This window comes from Callospermophilus lateralis, chromosome 1, assembly GCF_048772815.1.
Source record: "Callospermophilus lateralis isolate mCalLat2 chromosome 1, mCalLat2.hap1, whole genome shotgun sequence".
In the NCBI taxonomy this organism is placed as follows: domain Eukaryota; kingdom Metazoa; phylum Chordata; class Mammalia; order Rodentia; family Sciuridae; genus Callospermophilus; species Callospermophilus lateralis.
The window spans coordinates 128,685,482-128,704,645 of NC_135305.1; the positions used below are offsets into that span (position 1 = coordinate 128,685,482).

At 47.4% G+C, this 19,164-nt stretch overlaps 1 protein-coding gene across 3 annotated transcripts in view; it reads right to left on the reverse strand.

The window, feature by feature from the left end:
* Glt1d1 (glycosyltransferase 1 domain containing 1) overlaps positions 1 to 19,164 on the reverse strand; it is a 70,297-nt gene that overhangs the window by 34,262 nt on the left and 16,871 nt on the right. For 2 of the 3 annotated variants that reach the window (XM_076866401.2, XM_076866391.2), the window contains exons 2-6: positions 17,829 to 17,934; positions 13,119 to 13,170; positions 6,424 to 6,479; positions 2,639 to 2,675; positions 1,079 to 1,135 (exon numbers count right to left, since the gene is read on the reverse strand). In XM_076866401.2, coding sequence (XP_076722516.1) covers positions 1,079 to 1,135; positions 2,639 to 2,675; positions 6,424 to 6,479; positions 13,119 to 13,170; positions 17,829 to 17,934 — 308 coding nt within the window. The remainder of the gene's footprint in view (positions 1 to 1,078; positions 1,136 to 2,638; positions 2,676 to 6,423; positions 6,480 to 13,118; positions 13,171 to 17,828; positions 17,935 to 19,164) is intronic. The other variant, XM_076866409.2, reaches the window with a different exon arrangement.

Genomic DNA, 19,164 nt, shown 5'->3' on the forward strand with positions numbered 1-19,164 from the left:
AAAACGCTTGGAGATTCTTTTTCTCCAGGGAAACCAATACTGACACACAGTTTGTAGTGGGTGCAGTTTTGCGTGAGGATCTGGGGTGAAATGAGCCAGCCTCGGTGTTGGCTAAGGGAGGACGGCGCTTCTCAGTTTCCCCGTAGACCTGTGATTTCAACTCCTCTTCACCCGCAGGTGGGTCCGTCCGTCTGGACAGCACTCCTACACTGTCCCCTCTGGGGAAAACACATTTCCACGTAAAGCAGAAGAATCCTTGGACTTCCAACTGTACACGGCATCCAACTTCACCTCTTCTCCCTCCTTCACCCAGCAGGGCTGGACTGGCAGCCCGTGAGGAAGCTTTCCTCCCTGGGTGCCTCTCCCTCGGACCACCACGCGCCCTGTACTTAAGGACACTGTGCAGCAACATCCTGCAGGAATATCACGGCCATGTTCATCTGCTCTGCTCTCAGGCAGGGAAGAAGCCCCTCTGTGCATCTCTGGTGGACTCCTTTCCAGGAGGCATCTCTCTAGAGGCAGGAGCTCCAGCAGGTGTGTGGTCTAGCACAGTCTATGGTGGGAACCCTCCCGAGAAAAGAAGGGCCAGGTATGTGAAGGCAGGGCCTCGCACTCTCCTGACTGCTCACCACGGGGCTACAAAAACCCAGTGCCCCGTTGAAAGGTTCAGTCAAGCCAGTTTGTAGTGTTGGCAACCATGAAACCACAGGTTACATCGACACGCAAAAATCAATTAATTTATACACACACACACACACACACATATGGGCAGCAAACATTTTGAGAATATATTTTTTAAGTTTATAGTTGCATCAAAAGCAATAAAATACATAAGAGAACTTTTTAAAAGGCATGAACACTCTGTACAAACCCTTGTGAAGATAAATAAGACCAATAAATGTCCCATGTGCTCTCCACATCTTCCTGGCCTGGTGCCAGTATCCTGCTTCCTAGTCCTGCCCCACCCGAGCCAGTCAACCTCTGGGCTAGGCAAGCTCTCCCTCCGAGCCCATGAAGGCGACAGGAGCTGCCCCTGAGGACTTGCATCCAAGTCCTGGGAGAAGGCGCCCCAGCTTACCTGAGCGCTGAAGAAAGCTGTTCCAGTTAAAAGCGGCGTTCGGTATTGTTGCAATTCCTGGGTTGAAGGAAACAGAAAAAGAGAACGTGGGCATGGATGAGGTTGGGAGACACGGCAGCTTGTGGACTTTTTGGTTCTTAGGAACCCACTCAGCCCAGTCCCCACTGGGCCCATTGACCCTCCAGCAGGGGAGGTGGAAGGGCAGCCCCAGGTTCCACCAGGACAGCCGGCCTCTGGCCCGGTCCATGGCCAGGTCAAACTGCCTCTGGGTCATGCAGATCTCAGTTCCTTAGGAACCCTGTAGAAGGTTTCCCACACAACAGAACTGAGCCCTAACAGACCCATGTACCATCTTATCTTTATTTAAAATTCCTCATCTCAACCTCACCAATTCGTGTCCAATCATCTGAAGTCTGGGTAACATTTCCTCAAACAGATTTGCTAAGTTTACATTTTTTCTTAAAAAGCAAACCTGTAAGATTTAGACTGAATTCAAGAGCAACACTCAGCAGATTTCTTGACGATGAGAAGGAAGCTTGGAAGTTTTATAACATGTCGATCAAGTCATCTGACCACTTCTAGAACCCACTTTAGCAATCATGGTTGGCTCAGATAACACACTGGAGCCCTCTGCCAGGGACCTTGGGGGGAGGGGGAGGGGCGGTGCCTCCACCCACTGTCCACACTCCTAAGATCTGCACGCCAAGTTGGTTCCTGCGGCCTCTCTGGCTGGACACGGAGATGGCACGGCGTGTCAGCCTGGGGCTGTGTCCACACCCATGCTGCTTCCTCCCTGCTCCAGCACCTCCCGGCTGTAATCGAGGGAGACCTCCGGCCTCCCCACCCCTGGCCCCCTGGCCCCCTGCCCATGCAGCCTCCCGCACAGGCCAGGCGGCACACCTGCTCATGGTGCACACTCCAGAAAGGAGCATACGTGAAAATGGTCCTCATGCTAAAAACGACACTGAAACACAGGAGCAATGTTTCCATGGTGACACAATGAGGAGGGTCTTCAGGCAGGTGCCGCGAGGTGAGCAGCACAGGGGGAAGTCCCAGCCACGAAGTCCCTGCATCCATCCTGGGCCTCTGCCTGTCCTGTCCTGGCCTGGGTCAGGTCACCTGCCCTTCCCTGAATCCCTTCTTTCCACTCCAGGTTGCACACGACAGTGTTTTGCAGGAGTGATTACAGCCCACAGGGTTGAGCTGAGGGCTCCACCGGGCAGTCTGGGTGAGGTCAAGAGGGTGGGGTGGGCGATGGGGAGCAGGTCCCAACTCAGTCAACCTGGGTGCTCAGCCCCTGTTGTACACGCACCCCGGGTGACGTTGATTGCACTCCCACTGCCGTAAAGTGTGGGGAAGGCTTCAGTCTCGAGGACTCTTTCCTCATTTCCCCTAGGTGTTCTATTCATTTCTTATTCTGATACAAAACAATGAAACTGTGTTCATCCTGCTCATTAAGCAAACATCAGAATCATATTCTCTCATCCAAAACATCCCAGGGTGTCTCTCTAAAGGACACCTTCTTTCAAAACATAACATGTGTATTTTAAAGACTCTTACCTTGACTTTGGACATAGATCTTGTCCTTAGCGTGTGGCTTTTGAAAAGAGGAAGAAAGAAAAAAGTAAAATTGTTAGTCCATTTTGTACACTTTACAAACAAAATAAAAGCCATTTTAAATCCTTTTAGAAAACATCTCTAGGCATCGCCCCCTCAGCTGCCCGCAGGGTTACCTCCGCTTTTAATGGGTGTGGACATTAAATGACAGCGTCTATAAGGCAAGAAGCACAAAAGAAGTCCCTGGGATTAGGGTTAGTGCAGTTTTATGATCGCACAGTTCCTGTGTTAGCAGAAGTTACTAGTGCTCAGCGGAGAACTCGCCAGGATGGCACTCCCAGTGCCCCAGCTGCTGTCTGGAGCGGAGGGGAGCCTGGGGAGTATGGTTGGGGCCACACACCCTCCAGTGGGAGATCCATCCCCTCCCCCAGGACAAAAGAAACCAGGAGAAAGAAAGAGAAAAAGAGGAGGGGAAGTAAGAAGGGGAGGGAGGGGACGCATATGTGGGGCAGATTCCTCCCACAAGGCAGGACAGGTGAACCTCAGACCCAGGGCTCCCGGGCCCCAGGCCTGCAGGCCCTTCCATGGGTGACCCTGGCATTTGTGCCACGGTATTGACTATTCCTCCTCGTGGTATTTTCTGGAGAAACTGCACAAAACCACTAGCGTAAATAATCTATTTCCAGTTCATTGGGAAACAGTGGCAGAAGTCCTCTGTAACTCAAGGTCAGCCGCAAGGCGGGAGTGGGAGTGGAGAGGCATCCACTGTGGACCCGATGAGGGGCCCCCCCCACAGACACCAACCGTTCTTTTAGTGGCCCAAATATACACATTTCCAGGGGCAAATGTCCAAAATGTGTGACTTTTGACCCTGGGACCTAAATTTTCCAGATGAATGGATGAAATGACCAAGCCAGCTAGATGTCTGGAGGTCACAGGAGTCACAGCTCTGTCCTCGTGTGTGTGTGTGTGTGTGTGTGTGTGTGTGTGTGTGTCTAGGGGCAGGTGCAGTCCCTGAAGTAATATGGCCCTGGCCCTGTACAGGTGTGCTGGCTGGTGCCCCCAACCCAGCCTGCAATTCAAGGAGTGGGCATTGGAGCAGCACCCCCATGGGAAAGGCGGGCCTCCTGTGGGGGGACAGCCCCGCTCCAGCCTAGCAGCTCCAGGGGTCTGGTTGGTCATAACCATGCCAGGTTGTGTTTAACCGTGAGACCCTGGGCCTCCAGGGGTCTTGAGTGCCCTCTCTGTTCACCAGGCAGCAGAGGCACATGATCTAAGCCCAAGGAGATGGCATCTCAAAGCTCCCTTCTCTCCTGGCTAAAGAAGACACTAGCTTCCAGGGAAAAGCCGGAAAACGCAACTGTTGAAACTGGGAACTGAAGGTGGGAGCAGTGAAAACCTCCTTTGGTTGGATCATAACCTCACTGGGGAGCTGTAGGAAACTCAGCTGGTTCGTGGAGGCTGAGGGTTCTGCCTTAGGACACCTCTGCAGCAGAGGCTCAGAACCTCGGCCAGAGGAGGCCGAAGTTCTGCTAAAAGCACGTTGGACAGCAGCTCAGCCAGTGTTGGTGCACACATGTGACGATAACAGGGTCCACATAATCCTGGGTAAATCGGATTCATGAAGGAGAGGAAAAATAGAGTTTATAGTCTTGCTCCTCCCTGCATTGAGATGCGTTTTGCAAAATGTTCCCTTAGAAAGTTCTCTTTTCTACCAAAAACCTCATTTAACTGCTATGTCAACTCTACAATCAGAAGGAACTGATGTGCATGGAGACTCCGAGATTCAACCACTGGTGTTTATAAGTCTTTGAATATCATTTCTCTAAAACCCATTGAAAGCCTGAAAAGGTAAGTAAATGAACAGTCTAGTAAAGACCTCTACAACACATCAACAATGATATTTTGAGATGTGATCTAAAGCAAATCAAAAAAATAGAGCTAGAGTATAAAATATATCTGGACCTGGGCTATTTGTAATCATTGCGCTAAAAGAAATCCGGCAAAGGCCAATTGGCTTATACCGATTTTGAAAAACATTTTCTGTGTTAAAATGGTACAAATACAAATTAGTTTTCTTTGTTCAATATTTATTGCTTCATTTGCCCTACGATGAGTCAAAGTCCTTGTGTATCACTTATCTTGCCAGATTAGCTCATCTATGTGTTTTATTTTATTTATAAAGTCAAATAAAAAGGACTGGATCTACACAAGAGTGTGATGGAAAAGACTCTCCATTTCAGTATCTATGAGGAACTGTTGCTTAATTGAGCCTGTCACTGACTAGACACAGAAAGCCAGTGTCCTATCAGACAAACATGTAAGACAGGCATGTAAATAGGTGTAACAGAAGCAAATGCTCATTGGTGACTTTTGGTAATGGAATAACAGCAATCACAGAGAGACTCCCCATTCTTTAGCTAATGCAACACGAGGCTAATCTTCTGAATGAAGCCTTCTGCATGTGAAAACTACAATAAATATTAATCTTGTAATGTATGCATAATTAAATCCTCTTCAAGAGGCAAAAATAATTTTTATTTTGAAATTACAATACAGCTTCTGATTGTGACTTTATCAAACGTCTGCATGGGCTGCGGCTGCAGCTCAGTGTTAGGGCACTTGCCCAGCATGCAAGGGCCTGGGTTCCATCTCCAGCACCGTGGCCCACAGTACGACATTCCAGAAAGTACGTCTGTGCCTCAAATACATAAATTGGGCACTTCCCTGGGGGGACGTGGTGTTTTGTTTTCTTGTCCTTCTTAACTCTTTTCCATTGAAAATCTCTTTCCAAGCTAGAAAAGAAAATAATATTTTTAAAAAAGGGAGTGCAAAGGACACAGTCTTGCTACTGAACTCCCGAAACTGAACTGCAGAGATATTCTCTAAGCAAAGGAAACAGCCCAGCTGGGATGGTGGCTTGGTGATGGTGCACTTCCCCAGCATGCCCAGGGCCCTGGCTTCCAACCCAGGTGAGCTGGGGACACCATCCTATCCAATCATGGAGGAACCAGGAGAAACAGAGCTGGAAGGACCCACGATCCTGCAAAACAGCTGGGGGTGGGGATGTCCCACCCAAGGCAGAAGTAGGTCCAGCAGAGGAACCATGGCAGGAAAAGCCAGAGAACTTTTGCTTTCCCAGCAGTGACATCTCTGGGGGCGACACTCAGAACCACTGCTGACGGAGTGCTCAGAAGCATCCGCCCTCCTCAGCCACCTGGCCCAGGAGAAGTGGTGCTCCCACCTCCCACCTCCCACCTGCTGGAGCCGAGGTCACACAGCAGGTCAGCTCCAGATCTGTGCTCCAGAGTCCAGGAGCTTGCCCCTTGCTGCTGGGTTCCCTTGAAGCTTCTCAGTCCCCGGGCCATTCACACAAGGCAGGGGGTGAAAGAAACATGTGCCCTCCTTCAAGAACTCTCTGAGGAAAGCCGATCTTAACACAAGTTCTTGGAGTAATCAGCTTCCAAGATGCCACTGATCCCTGGAGGGTCTCGCACGGAGCCCTGTATAGCGGCCAGCCCACCCAGAGGTAGCCAGGAGATGACACCCACCAGGTGGGCGATTTCAGGTGTCCTCGGTGGTCGGGACCACAGCAGGAGTGGGCTGTAGCTCAGACACTATCCAAGCAACGTTTAGAGGCAGCAGCACACAGAGCAGTGGCCATGCGGGGAGAGGACGAGTACCAAGCACAGAGACAGCAAGCATTCGCTGCGTGCGTCAGTACTAGTTAATAGGCAGCTGGTCCAGGTTAGGTCAGTGTGAATGCCCACGGAGACGTTTGGGCTCACCTGTGACATGAACCGTATGTGTGACAGTCCCTGAGATCTGCCTCGCTTTCTGCATTCTAGTTTCCAAAAGAATCTTGATGAGTTTAGGTACGGGCTGAAAGTAAAATGGCACTTGAGCTACTGCCCACCACAATGACTTGGAGGACAGAGATCTTGGTTACCAGGCAAGGAAGATAATTAAGCCCCAGAGGTGGTGACTCAAAAGTTTTCAAATGATCACACACATCACTAAAAAGGTGACAGCACCAGGAAGCTCAGCTGCATGCTGAGCGCAGCCAACTGCACCCTGAGGCCACCCTGCCGTCACCATGCCTATTACAATGCCATGCTTTCTCAAACACAAGCGTTTTACAAGGAGTGCATAAATAAATTCTGGAATTTAATATCCTCTTAGAATAATTATTGGTCAGAGTGTGACCACAGGCATGAGGGTCTCGAGACCCAGGGAGACATGTCAAAACATCATCGCTGCTTCTGCGGGGGCAAGAGGTGCCGCTGAGCTAGATGTCAATTTCTAATTTGTTTTTGGTGAAATGTTTACATTTTTTTAAAGATTTTAAAAAATGTTTTCTTATTGGTTATTCATGACAATAGAATGCATTTTGATCCATCACACATAACTGGAGTATAACTTCTCATTCCTCTGGTTGTACATGATGTAGAATAACACCAGTTGTGTGATCATAGTACACAGGGCAAGAATTTCTGATTCATTCTACTACCCTTCCTACCCCCAGAGCCCCTCCCCTCCCTTCACTCCCCTCTACCTAATCCAAAGTACCCCGATCCCCCATTTCTGATTGTGAATTGGCATCTTCGTATCAGAGAAAACAGTCAGCCTTTGGTTTTAGGGGGTTGGCTTATTTCACTTAGCATGATGTTCTCCAGCTCCATTCATTTACCTTCAAATGCCATAATTTCATTCTTCTTTAAGGCTGAATAATATTCCATTGTGTATATATACTAGTTTCTTTTTTAAAATATTTTTTTTAGTTGTAGATGAATGCCTTTTATTTTATTTATTTATTTTTATTTGGTGCTGAGGATCACACCCAGTGCTTCACATGTGCTAGGCAAGTGCTCTATCACTGAGCCACAACCCCAGACTGATACCACAGTTTCTTTGTCCATTCATCTGTTGAATGGCATCTAGATAGGTTCCATAGTTTGGCTATTATGAATTGAGCTGATATAAACATTGATGTGGCTGCATCACTGTTGTATGTTGATTGTAAGTCCTTTGGGTATTAAACCGAGGAGTGGGATAGCTGGGTCAAATGCGGGTTCCATTCCAAGTTTTCTAAGAAGTCTCCATAGTGGCTGCACCCATTTGCAGTTCCACCAGCAGTGTAGGAGTGTGTCTTTTTTCCCCACATCCTCACCAACATTTATTTTTGCCTGTATTCTTGAAGATTGCCATTCTGACAGGAGTGGGATAAAATCTCAGTGTAATTTTGGTTTGCATTTCTCTAATTGCTAGAGATGTTGAACATTTTTTTATGTTTGTTGATCAATTATATTTCTTCTTCTGTGAAGTGTCTGTTCATTTCCTTAGCCCATTTATTGATTGGGTTATTTGTTTCTTTGGTGATGAGGTTTTTGAGCTCTTTATATATCATGGAGATTAGTGCTCTATCTGAGGTGCATATGGTAACAATTTTCTCCCATTTTATGGGCTCTTTCTTCATGTTATTGCTTCCTTTGCTGAGCAGAAGCTTTTTAATTTGATTCTTGATATTAATTCTTGTGCTTTAGGAGTCTTGTTAAGATAGTCAGATCCTAGGATGACATGATGAAAATTTGGGCCTACTTTTTCTTCTATTAGGTGCAGGGTCTCTATTCTAGTGCCTAAGTCTTTGATCTACTTTGAGTTTTGTGCAGGGTGAGAGATAGGGTTTTAATTTCATTTTGCTACATGTGGTTTTCCAGTTTTCCCAGCACCATTTGTTCTGAATAAGCTCTCTTTTCTCCAGTGTATGTTTTTGGTGCCTTTGTCAAGTATGAGATAACTGTATTTATGTGGGTTAGTCTCTGTGCCCTCCATACTGCACCATTGGTCTACATGTCTATTTTGGTGCCAATACCATGCCCTTTTTATTACTATAGCTCTGTAGTATAGTTTAAGGTTTGGTATTGTGATGCCTCCTGCATTACTTTTCTCACTAAGGATTGCTTTGGCTATTTTGGCCCTCTTACTTTTACAAATGAATTTGATGATTGCCTTTTCTAGTTCTATGAAGAATGTCATTGGGATTTTTTTTAATATTTATTTTTTAGTTGGACACAATACCTTTATTTTGTTTATTTATTTTTATGTGGTGCTGAGAATTGAATCCAGGGCTTCACACGTGCAGGGCAAGCGCTCTACTGCTGAGCCACAACCCCAGCCCTCATTGGGATTTTATTAGGAATTGCATTAAATCTGTATAATGCTTTTGGTAGTATGGCCATTTTGACAATATTAATTCTTCCTATCCAAGAGCAAAGGAGATCTCTCCATCTTCTAAGGTCTTCTTCAATTTCTTTCTTTAGTGTTCTATAGTTTTCTTTATAGAGGTCTTTTACCTCTTTTGTTTGATTGATTCCCAAGTATTTTATTTTATTTGCTGAGGCTACTGTGAATGGAGTAGTTTTCCTAATTTCTCTTTCAGTGGATTCATCACTGGTATATAGGAACATAATTCACCACATCAATGGATTTAAAGACCAGAATCATATAATCTTCTCAATAGATGCAGAAAAAGCATTTGACAAAATCACAACACTTCATGCTGAGAACGCTAGAAAAACTAGGATAATAGGAACGCACCTCAACATTGTAAAAGCTGTCTATGCTAAGCCAAGGTAAGATCATTTTAAATGGAGAAAAACTGAAAACATTCCCTATAAAAGCTGGAACAAGACAAGGATGCCCTCTTCCAATAGCCCTTGAAACTCTAGCCAGAGCAATCAGACAGACGAAAGAAATTAAAGGGATGTGAATAGGAAAAGAAGAACTCAAACTATCACTATTTGCTGATGATATGATTCTACATTTAGAAGACCTAAAAAATTCCATCAGAAAACTTCTAGAATAAATAAATTCAGCAATTTAGCGGATATAAAATCAATACCCACAAATCAAACGTGTTCCTATACATCAATGTTTACATTTTTCTGGTGAAAATCTTGAGAAAAAAACATCCTAAACTTGAATGAGAACTATTAGCCAGATTTGCTTCTGCAGGTATTACGTTCTGCAACAAAAAGTCAAAATCCCGTGCAGGATATTTCTACAATGTTCACAGTACACAGCTCACAGTTGGAAACACCTAGTGAATCAGATTCTCAAAACTGCTGAGTCAGGAGCAAAATACCACAAAACAGGACCAAGGCCGGGCAGGAGAGACTCACAGCTGCATGGCCTGCCACCCTGGCGAGGGGCCCATGGGGACACAGCACACATGATGTCAAATTGGGGCTGAGAAGAGCAACACTGAAACCTGACAACCTGAGCCTAGACAAAGGCATCTCAAACTAAGATAGAGAAAACCCTCTTTGTGGAAATCCTATCAAAGCTTGTGTAGAGCCAGCTGTCAACAGATTACAAACACAGCCTCCAAAATCCTGTCCCCACGAGGCCACTCCAGCTCTCAGAGGCTGACGTGGACCTGTGACCTGACACGCTCTCACTAAAGAGTCTGTCCACGGGCATCCTCATCAGACACTGTGCCTGAGTGTTCCAGAAGCTGGAGGCTGCTCCACCCCTGCGTCATGGAGCTGCACTGGTGGGCACAGGGCCACACCACCTGTGCTGCTTACTCGGAGGTGGAGCTGGCCAGAGCCCTGGTGTGCGACAAGTACAAATGCACTGGCTCGGAAGGCTCTGTACCAGACAAGGGCGAAGGTATCCCAGTCTTCTCTGTTCTGATGCCACATTGTGATGAGATTCTGGACACGGAGCGGGGAGTAAAGAATTTGGCCTGGACCAAAGAGAGCACTGGCCTTGCCCTCAGCTGCTGGGCAAGGACACCTGAGAGCTGAGGACTGTCTTTGTTTAGGGCGGGGGGGCGGGCACGCTGGATCCGAATGGGACCGGCCACACCCAGTAGTCCCAGGGTTGGGGCTGGCCATGCAGAAAGGCTGACGTGGTGATTTCAAGTGAGGACTTATGTCGAGTGCTATCAGTTAATCTGGAGACTGAGTCCAGACAAGGGGTGAGGGGCAGTCCATCTTGCCCACATAAAGAAGGCCCAATGAAACTGGGGACAGTGAATTCAGGTGAGCATCCTGGATTGGCCACACTCCACGTGTCCCATCGTGCCTTCCTGCCGCTGGTGTGAGGAGGGAGGCCAGCCTTGGAGACTGAAGGCTCTGTACAGTCAGGAGCAGTGTGGCTTGCGGGCAGCAGCAAGACAGAAGCACCAAGATTAAGTAGACATCTTTCTGGTTGCTTTTTAAATGCAGCTACTGGAGAGTTTTCAATCACACCTCTGGCAGCACCACATGTCTGTCCAACAGGACTGGTACCAACAGCACCCGTGTTGCTGGGTGCCTTCATTTAATGACCTTTTTAAGTGCCATTTGAGAAAATATGAGTTTTACCCTGGATTTTAATGCTCAGAACTACAATTACCTACATAAACTCTACACACACGATCATCATCTCTTCTGAAATCACAAAAAGAAATAAGAAGCCAATGCCGTAAGTTTTTCTAATCTGGGTTTACTGAAATTAAATTCTGGTTTGATGATAACTAGGCAAGATCAACCTGAGCCCAGACTGCTCACTGAGATAGAATACAAAATTAAAACCCAAAGCAGGCAATTCTGCACTGAAGGCATAAGTGAATGGATCAAAATATGTATCACTGAATAAGAAACCTTTATATTAATTCTACAATTAATTACTGACAAAAATAATCAAATAAAGGTATTGAGCTGAGTTGTATCAAAAAAATCCACCCACCCACAAAAAGGTGTATCAAAAAACAGCTTCACATTCAAATTTAATAAGCCTGACGCTTTAAGTCACAGACACAAATTAATCCCTTTTCTGATGGGCAATAGTGTAATGCCTCTCGCATCCTCATCCACGACCTTTGCTGCCTTCTGGGTGTGTCTTCAAGTGTGTGCCTTGTGCTTGGTGGAGGCTCCCCCAAGGATTGCAGCGGGTGTGGTAGGGTTGACTTGACCCTGTTGGGGAAGGGTCTGCTGAACTCCAAGATGTCGCCTTCTCCTTAATAAAGGTGGCTGGCTTCAATTCTAATCTTTGCTTGAAAATTCACATTTGTCGTTGGCAACCTATAACGCCTGCCACTCGTTTTTCTGGAAGGGACGGGAACAATCTGCTGGGCATTGAGAAAGTGTCTGGGGAATGTCTGAGCAGCCGTGGTTCATCCCCAGTCGGTCTGCCCAGGGAAAGGCGGGCTCAGAGGCGACAAACTCAGCTTGCAACTCAGCCAGCCAGGAAGGGCCTCCTCTGAGCACACTGTCACAGGCCCTCAGGAGGCCGCAGGGGTGCTGTGGACATGCTTTCTCTTTCATCCCAAGACTTGCAAACATGCACTAAGGTTGGTGCTTCAAGGTTGTCCTCAGAATCGCTTCAGTGAGGAATTATGTGATGCTGGGTAAGTGGGTAGTGGTGACTCACCTTGCTGTCCCCACTCACCTTGCTGGCCCACAGTACAGAGGGCCAAAGATCCCTTAGCATTATCAGAGAGCGGGATTGACCCCATGTAGGGGTGACTAGCTTAAGGAGGCTGAGTGAATGTCAACAGGGACAGGATAATAAGTTAACAGCCAGGGCACTTGGCTAAAGCCTCCCGAGATTCCAGGGCTTCAGGGATTCACCAGCTGCAGGGTTCATCTGTTTTTGTTACTAATTCTGAGCTTGACAATTAATGAATCTGTGAAAAAGTGCAGCCTGAGTCCTGGCCCAGGGGGTGTGCTGACAAGGGCTCTGTCCTCGCCCCTGGGCAGCCCTCTCCAGGGCCTGGGTTTTGAGAACTGGAGTTATATAAGGATGGGCAGAAGCCCACGGAGTCCTACCAGAGGGGTTGCACCTGCCCACGGGAAGGGCGTGGGCCCTGTGCAAACCCACAGGCTGGGATAGGGACTGGCTGCTGGCCCACCACCAGGGAACAGCCCTGCCCACTAAGGAGACTGGGCATGGCCTTCTTTTCAGCTCTGCAGGCACCCATCTCTGCTGCCTTTCCTTCCCCACTGAGGACTCTGCCAGACTCCCCCCAACTCACTTCACCTGCCCCAAGTCAGAAGGAATACGAAGTCAATAAGTAAATTAACCTGTGGATCTGCACAGTTCTGACTCTTTAAAGCTTTCCAATCAATAGCCCTGGGAGGCTCCCTCTGCACCTAAGGTTGTTACTCAGGGATACGAGGCTGCCGCAACATTTAGAGTGCAGCCTGTAAATCTCCCAATCTGAGATCATAAAAGAAAATAGACAAAACATTAAAAGATTTGACTACTGGGCTGTTTTGTCATTTGATGATAACATAAAAAAATCAGTGAAGTTTCGAGAGGATCTGCACGTAAAAAAAAAAAAAAAAAATCAATGTATGGGAAACATAATGCACTGTTGTGAGCCCCGAGGCACCGTCAAGAGGACCCTGTCAACTCCAATCAGACTGCGTTCCAGCCCCCCAAGGCTGCGACTCACCCGCACAACCAAAGACAACACCAGATAAACACGTACCCACTGCGTCTGTGCCATCTCCTTCATCGACTCCGTGAAGGCGACAGCAAATCTAGTAAATGAACAAAAATAATGGAGACAATTAGGCCAGAATTCAATTAACAAAACTGTGAAACAGCTCCTCGGAACAAATGATGAGAGACAGGGTAAGGCACTGAATTTAAAGTGCAATCAATCTTTATTACTTGTGGTCACTGACCATTAGGTTCACACTCCACTCACATCAAAAAAGTTGCTTGTGGAAGAAGTAAACCAAATGATGCTCAAAACTTCCTATTTTTCTTGTTAATTCCATGCAAGGTCAGAGAATCAGGGGTAGAATTAAAGCCAGCAAGCCAGGTGCAGGAGAGAAGCAGGGCACTTGGCTAAAGCCTCCCTGAGACTCCAAGGCTGTGGGGATTCACCAGATGGACAGGAACACCTACGTGTTATTTTATTGGATTTGTGCATTTGTTTATTTACTTTTTTTTTTTAACCAGAGATTGAACCTTGAGGTGCTCTACCACTGACCCACATCCCAGCCCTTTTTTTTTTTTTTTTTTTTTTTTTTTTTATTGTGAAGCAGGGCCTTGCTAAGCTGCGGAGGTTGGTTGGTCTCAAACTTGTGATCCTCCTGCCTCTGCCTCCCAAGTCACTGGGATCGAAGATATGCACCATCATGCCCGGCACATCTACATTTTGATACAGTTAAATACTTCTTTAACAAATGTGCAAGGGGCTCTCAAGCTAAGAATGAGAAGATAAGGTGTTCATGAAGTTCTTGTTTGTCATGAAGTACAGAAATATTAACAGATACCTCTTAATGGAAATGAATACCACATTCCTAGGTGGGAAGGATATGAAGATGTTCCTTTTCACCAAGTGAGATGAGAATTCAATAGCAGTGCAAAGGGCATCCTGGCCCATCGCCAGCTACTGCTGTTCACCCAGGGAACAGGGCTTCAAGGAAGGCTGCTGCATGACCAGGACCAAGAAGACCAGAATTCCTGGAGGGTTTCATCCCAGAGGGCACCTTGAGTCAAAGGCTTGGGAGACCATGGTGGGCACTGGAGGCCGTCCATCATTCCTGCCTGACAGCGTCACTATTCCAGGCAAGCAGGCAGTGTGCCCCCTCTGAGGGCACCCTGTTTCCGCCCTCCTCAGAGAGAACGCTCTAGAGTGTGGAGCCCTAAGGCCCTGGGCCAGGAAGGAACTTGAAGGCAGCAGCCCTCTTGTGAAAGGTGTCCAACAAGGACCCTTGCACCTTGGTTGAATATTGGGTTTACCCACTTTGCCTTGTGATTCTGTTTGTTGAAAACATCAGTAGTCAAGACTACAGCTCCAAAAACTACAGGTGGAATTACCGGTATTTAGCTAGTGCTGACCTACCAAACAGCAGAGCCATGGCGTTAACCTAGGAGGTGCAGTTTTCTAATCATGAAATTACTTTTATGCCACTTCATTTTATGTCAACCCTCTCTTGATCATTGATTTAACAATATTTTCCCCAATAGCTTTCTGAATGATGCTCCATGAAATGATTTCCACAATTTTGTGATACTTTTCATTTAATTTTGATATTTATAAAATAATTGCCAAATTATTACTATATTATAATATTTACAAGCTGAAGATTGATGCTGAATTAAAATTGGACACTATATTATATAGAAAAAAAGGCTAACATATGAAAAAAAATGTTTGAGCTATTCCCTATAGAAAAAATGCACTGATTTAAGAATTATTTGATGGAAGATGAGACACCACAGAGTTAGGCAAGGTCCAGGCTTTGCTTTATAGAACAGGGACTCTGGTGTCAGCCAAGACCTGTTTGATGCCTGCAAATTTCTTGCCCACTAACCTCAATCAATGACCCCCAAATAAAAATCAAAATTGTTTTAATAACAATGTAATGAATAATACTAATGATAATACCATTAAGATGGATTCACTCAGTATTAGTTCTAGTAAACAGAATTATTTTTCTTCTTTAAAACTGTGTGTTAAAAACCACGATTCTAGAGGTATTTGCCACAGTCTGGCTGGGCACAAAATCACGAGCCACTCACAGCCTTGTAGATTCAAACAGCAATTCTTTATTCCCAAACTCACACTGGCCCTCTACAAATACGTTCTGGGGAAATCCATGTTCTCTGCCCAAATACTCTCTGAATTCCGTGAGAACTCAACGGGAACTACTGGAGCGGGCACGCCTGAGGCAGCAGGATACGCCTGAGGCAGCAGGATACGCCCTATTCCCAGCAGGATACACCTTAAACCTGGAACCGCCCTAAATCCAAGGAGAGCCTAAAACCCTGATCCGCCCTAAACCCGGATCCTCCCTGGTCCCTTACATGCAATGTCACTGCAAAATGTCTAAGGCAAGTCCTATTTCCACGAGTCCTTCCACTAAGCAACATGGGGTACGCTGGCAAGGAAATTGTCATACCTACTTGGCTAATGGCTTTCAGCAGGTAATAAGTGTTTGGAGCATGAGACCACCACAGAGAAACCCTGTAGGACAGCTGCCCTTCAAGGCGGCCCCCAAGGGTCAGCGCCTTCGTCCACTGGGGGTACACATGAGCATACACTCAGAATGTGGGTCTCCATTTTCAACAGGCTGCATTTCCATCCACTTGGGCTCAGCAAGTCCTCAAGAATAACAGGGTCCCGCATTCCCTGGCCCAAGGGGTGTCCAAAGACTGCACCCACATTACACAAATAGGCTGCCCTGGGGGGTTGGGGGTGACCCAGATACATAAACACACAAGCATTCCAACCTCCCCAGGGCTCGACAGCCAGCAGACGTCATGATGAGCTACAAAAAACTGACAACTGGTGATTTATCAGGCTAAAAACCGATTATCTGGTTGAGTTTTCTTTTGCTTTTACAGTGACACGAAGATTAAAAACAGTGGAAAGGACCCGCGGGCAGTCCCTGGATATGGGGTTGCTCTACAGAGGTGAGCCTTTCTCAGGGCAGCCAGTGGGTGCCTGGGAGGCCTAATGGCACAGGCCCGGCCTCCTGGACCCCACAAAGCCTGCAACTCGCCTCAAAATGTGTCATTAGCTTAGCCCTCTATTTTGGGTACATGTGCACATTCACTTCTTTCAATTAACCTCCTCTTTCTTCCAAGTTGGCATGGAACAGTGGAGGGCACCTATTGCTGTTCTAGGTCTGGCTCCTCGTATAGCCCTGTAGCATTCGTTACGCAGTAGGGTCCAACTTACTCCAGGCTGCTGTACAAATATGATTACCGCTAGGGTTTCAATACGAAGTGTCCCCCAAACTTATGTGTTGAAGGCCTCTCCCTAATGCAGCCATGTCCAGGGCGGGAGTGTGGGGCAGTGAGTGGATGAGGGCTCTGACCCCACTGGTGGTTCATCCATCGATGGATTCGTAATCTGAATGGACTCCTGGGATCGGGTAGAAACCGCAGGAGCAGCTGAAGGGACCCAGCTGAAGGAGTGGATTCTGGGGGGCATGCCCTTAAGGACTTCATCTTGTCCCTGGCTGGTCCTCCCTCTGCCATCCCTTGCTTCCTGGCTGCCAAAAGCTGAGCAGCTTTCCTCGGCCATATGCTCATCCACCACGATGTTCTTCTGCCCTCCCTCAGGCCCAGAGCTTGTTGCCAGGCTGAGGCCTCTGAAACTCTCAGCCAGAGTACATCTTTCCTCCTTTAAGCAGTTTCCGTCAAGAATTTTGGTCAGTGATGAAAAAAGCTGACAATACAACCATTTTCTAAGTATGCCTTGTTAAAAATCAAAATCACAACCAATTTAAAGATTGTGCTTTAGTTAGATTCTAGGATCGGAAATGCCTCGGTAAATAGGGCGAGCGTTCTGATGGGCTGGGTGGGGTCAGTCGGCTTGACAGATGGGAAAGGCCTTCAGCAACTTAGTGAGACTCTAAGCAACTTAGTGAGACCCTGTCTCAAGTTAAAAAATAAAAAGGGCTGGGGACATGGCTCAATGGTAAAGCACCCCTGGGTTCAATCCCCAGCACCAAAAAGAGAATTATACCGCATGTGCTCTTTGGAACACCTGGGCAGGAAAGCTCTGGAAGTGATTCCAGTTGAGGTTCTGACCTCCCCACCTGGGGTAGAAATACATGCAGGCATACTGGTGGCTGCAGTGATGGAGCTGCTATCCACATTCAGCATCTGGGGACAGGGACTTGTCCCCCAACCCCATAGGATATGGGATTCCTGGTCCCAGGTGCTCACAGTGCCACCTTTGAGCAGCACTCCAGAGCAGCGGACAGACTTATACTCCCTGTACTTAGGGGATGGCTGGGAGTGGCATGACTGAGCTGTGGTTTAGGGATCCAGCAGGTGGCCTGTCTTGCAAAGGATGTGCAGAGCTCAGGAAGTGACAGGCAGGAGCCCTGCAGGGAGCAGCAGCTGGGACGAACCTGAGGCAAGGAGCACCTCATTCATGGGCTGATAAAGCAAGAGTTCCCTGTGTCATCTGAGAAGGCAGCAGCTGTCTTTTCTGCCACAGGGACAGTCTACAAGAACCCACCCAGTATTAAGTGAAGGCCAAGGGCCCAGAGTCAGGTACCCCGAGGATTCACGGCCACACACCACCGTGGCACATGAAGGGAGGGGTGCCGGGAAGCTGGTTGCCTGTGGGTAGATGGGAACTGCCTAACAACCGCTCTGCTCAGTCTTTCAGTGAATCCCATGCAAGTGGGTTCAGTGTGGGACCCGGGAGCTTCTCGGGGGTTACCTGGCTTCCTCGAGCACTCTCCCCATCACTTCGTTTTTTTCCCTGTGGTTGGCATCCTCGTTTAAATCCGTTCCCCCGAAGATGATTCCAAAAGGAATTTGATGACCTGGGAACCAGTGACAGGAAACAGGATTTAGCTTTGGAAACATCCCCAGCAACCCACCCCAGAGGATGAATGGAAAGCTGCCATTTCAGAGCAAGGGCTGTACGGAGTGGAGGAGTGGGTCTCAGCCCACAGCGGCAGCTCTGAGATCCATCACCAGAGATGCCAACTGCTGTGGCCATGACTGGCTTTTGTTTTTTCAATTCATTTGCTTTAAATTTTATCAAATGAAAAATATTGGTAGCTACCATCTATCAAAGCCAAGTTTATCATTTCTGGGAAACAAGCTCATCTGCGACCATCGAGGTTTGGGACAGAGAAAGGGGCCTCCCAGCTTAGAGCTGTCGTTTGTCATCACGCCAGCCAGCGGCTGAGGGGATGTAAGAGACGTGATCCCAACCAAGTCCCCAAGCAGTATGCAGCACAGCAGGAGGGATAAATCACAGCCACAGGGCTGCAGTAGGAACCAGGTACCCACAGTGCTGAGCACTGCAGGCAGGAGGGACCCTGAGAGGGCAGACACAGACTCCCAGCAGAGGCCCAGGTTGAGGGAAGCATGGGGTGAGGCTGTCCCCGGCTCTCTCAGGAACCAAGTTATGAGCACCAAGGTGCACAGATCAAGTTCAATGATGTGCTCATCACAAGCGACTCCCCTGCTCCCTGAAAGGACTTCCAAAGGTCAGCTAGCGTCTCCAAAGCCTCTACGGCCTGCAAACCCGCAACAGGTCAAATCCAACCAGAGTCACCCTGGGATTTCCCACACAAGCTGACCCCTTTGAGTGTGTAAGGGAGCGATACTGAACTTTCCTTTTTATCAAAAGAATAATGTTTTCATCATGGAAATTAGCAGATTCCATCTTTCTCTATCTAGATTGCTCTCACCCTAGAATGTCACTGCCAAGAATTCAGCCTCAAGATACTGAGCAGAGCAGTAATGCAAGTGCGTGCAATAAAGGTGCTAGAAGAAGGAGAATCTGAGACACAATCTAGCTGATCGCTGATGGAGACAATCCTTGTTTTAGGAGGGGTGTGTGTGTGAGTGTGTGAGTGTGTGTGTGTGTGTGTGTGTGTGTGTGTATACTCAGAAAAACTGACAAAATCTACTGCTGAGTGAAGAAAACAAGCATGTGTTGGTCAACACAATGTGTGTGTGGCCGTGATAAACATGTCTCTCTATGCATCTAACATCTGTGCAAAGACATTCGACACAAACTGCTGCGGCCTCTGGGAAGA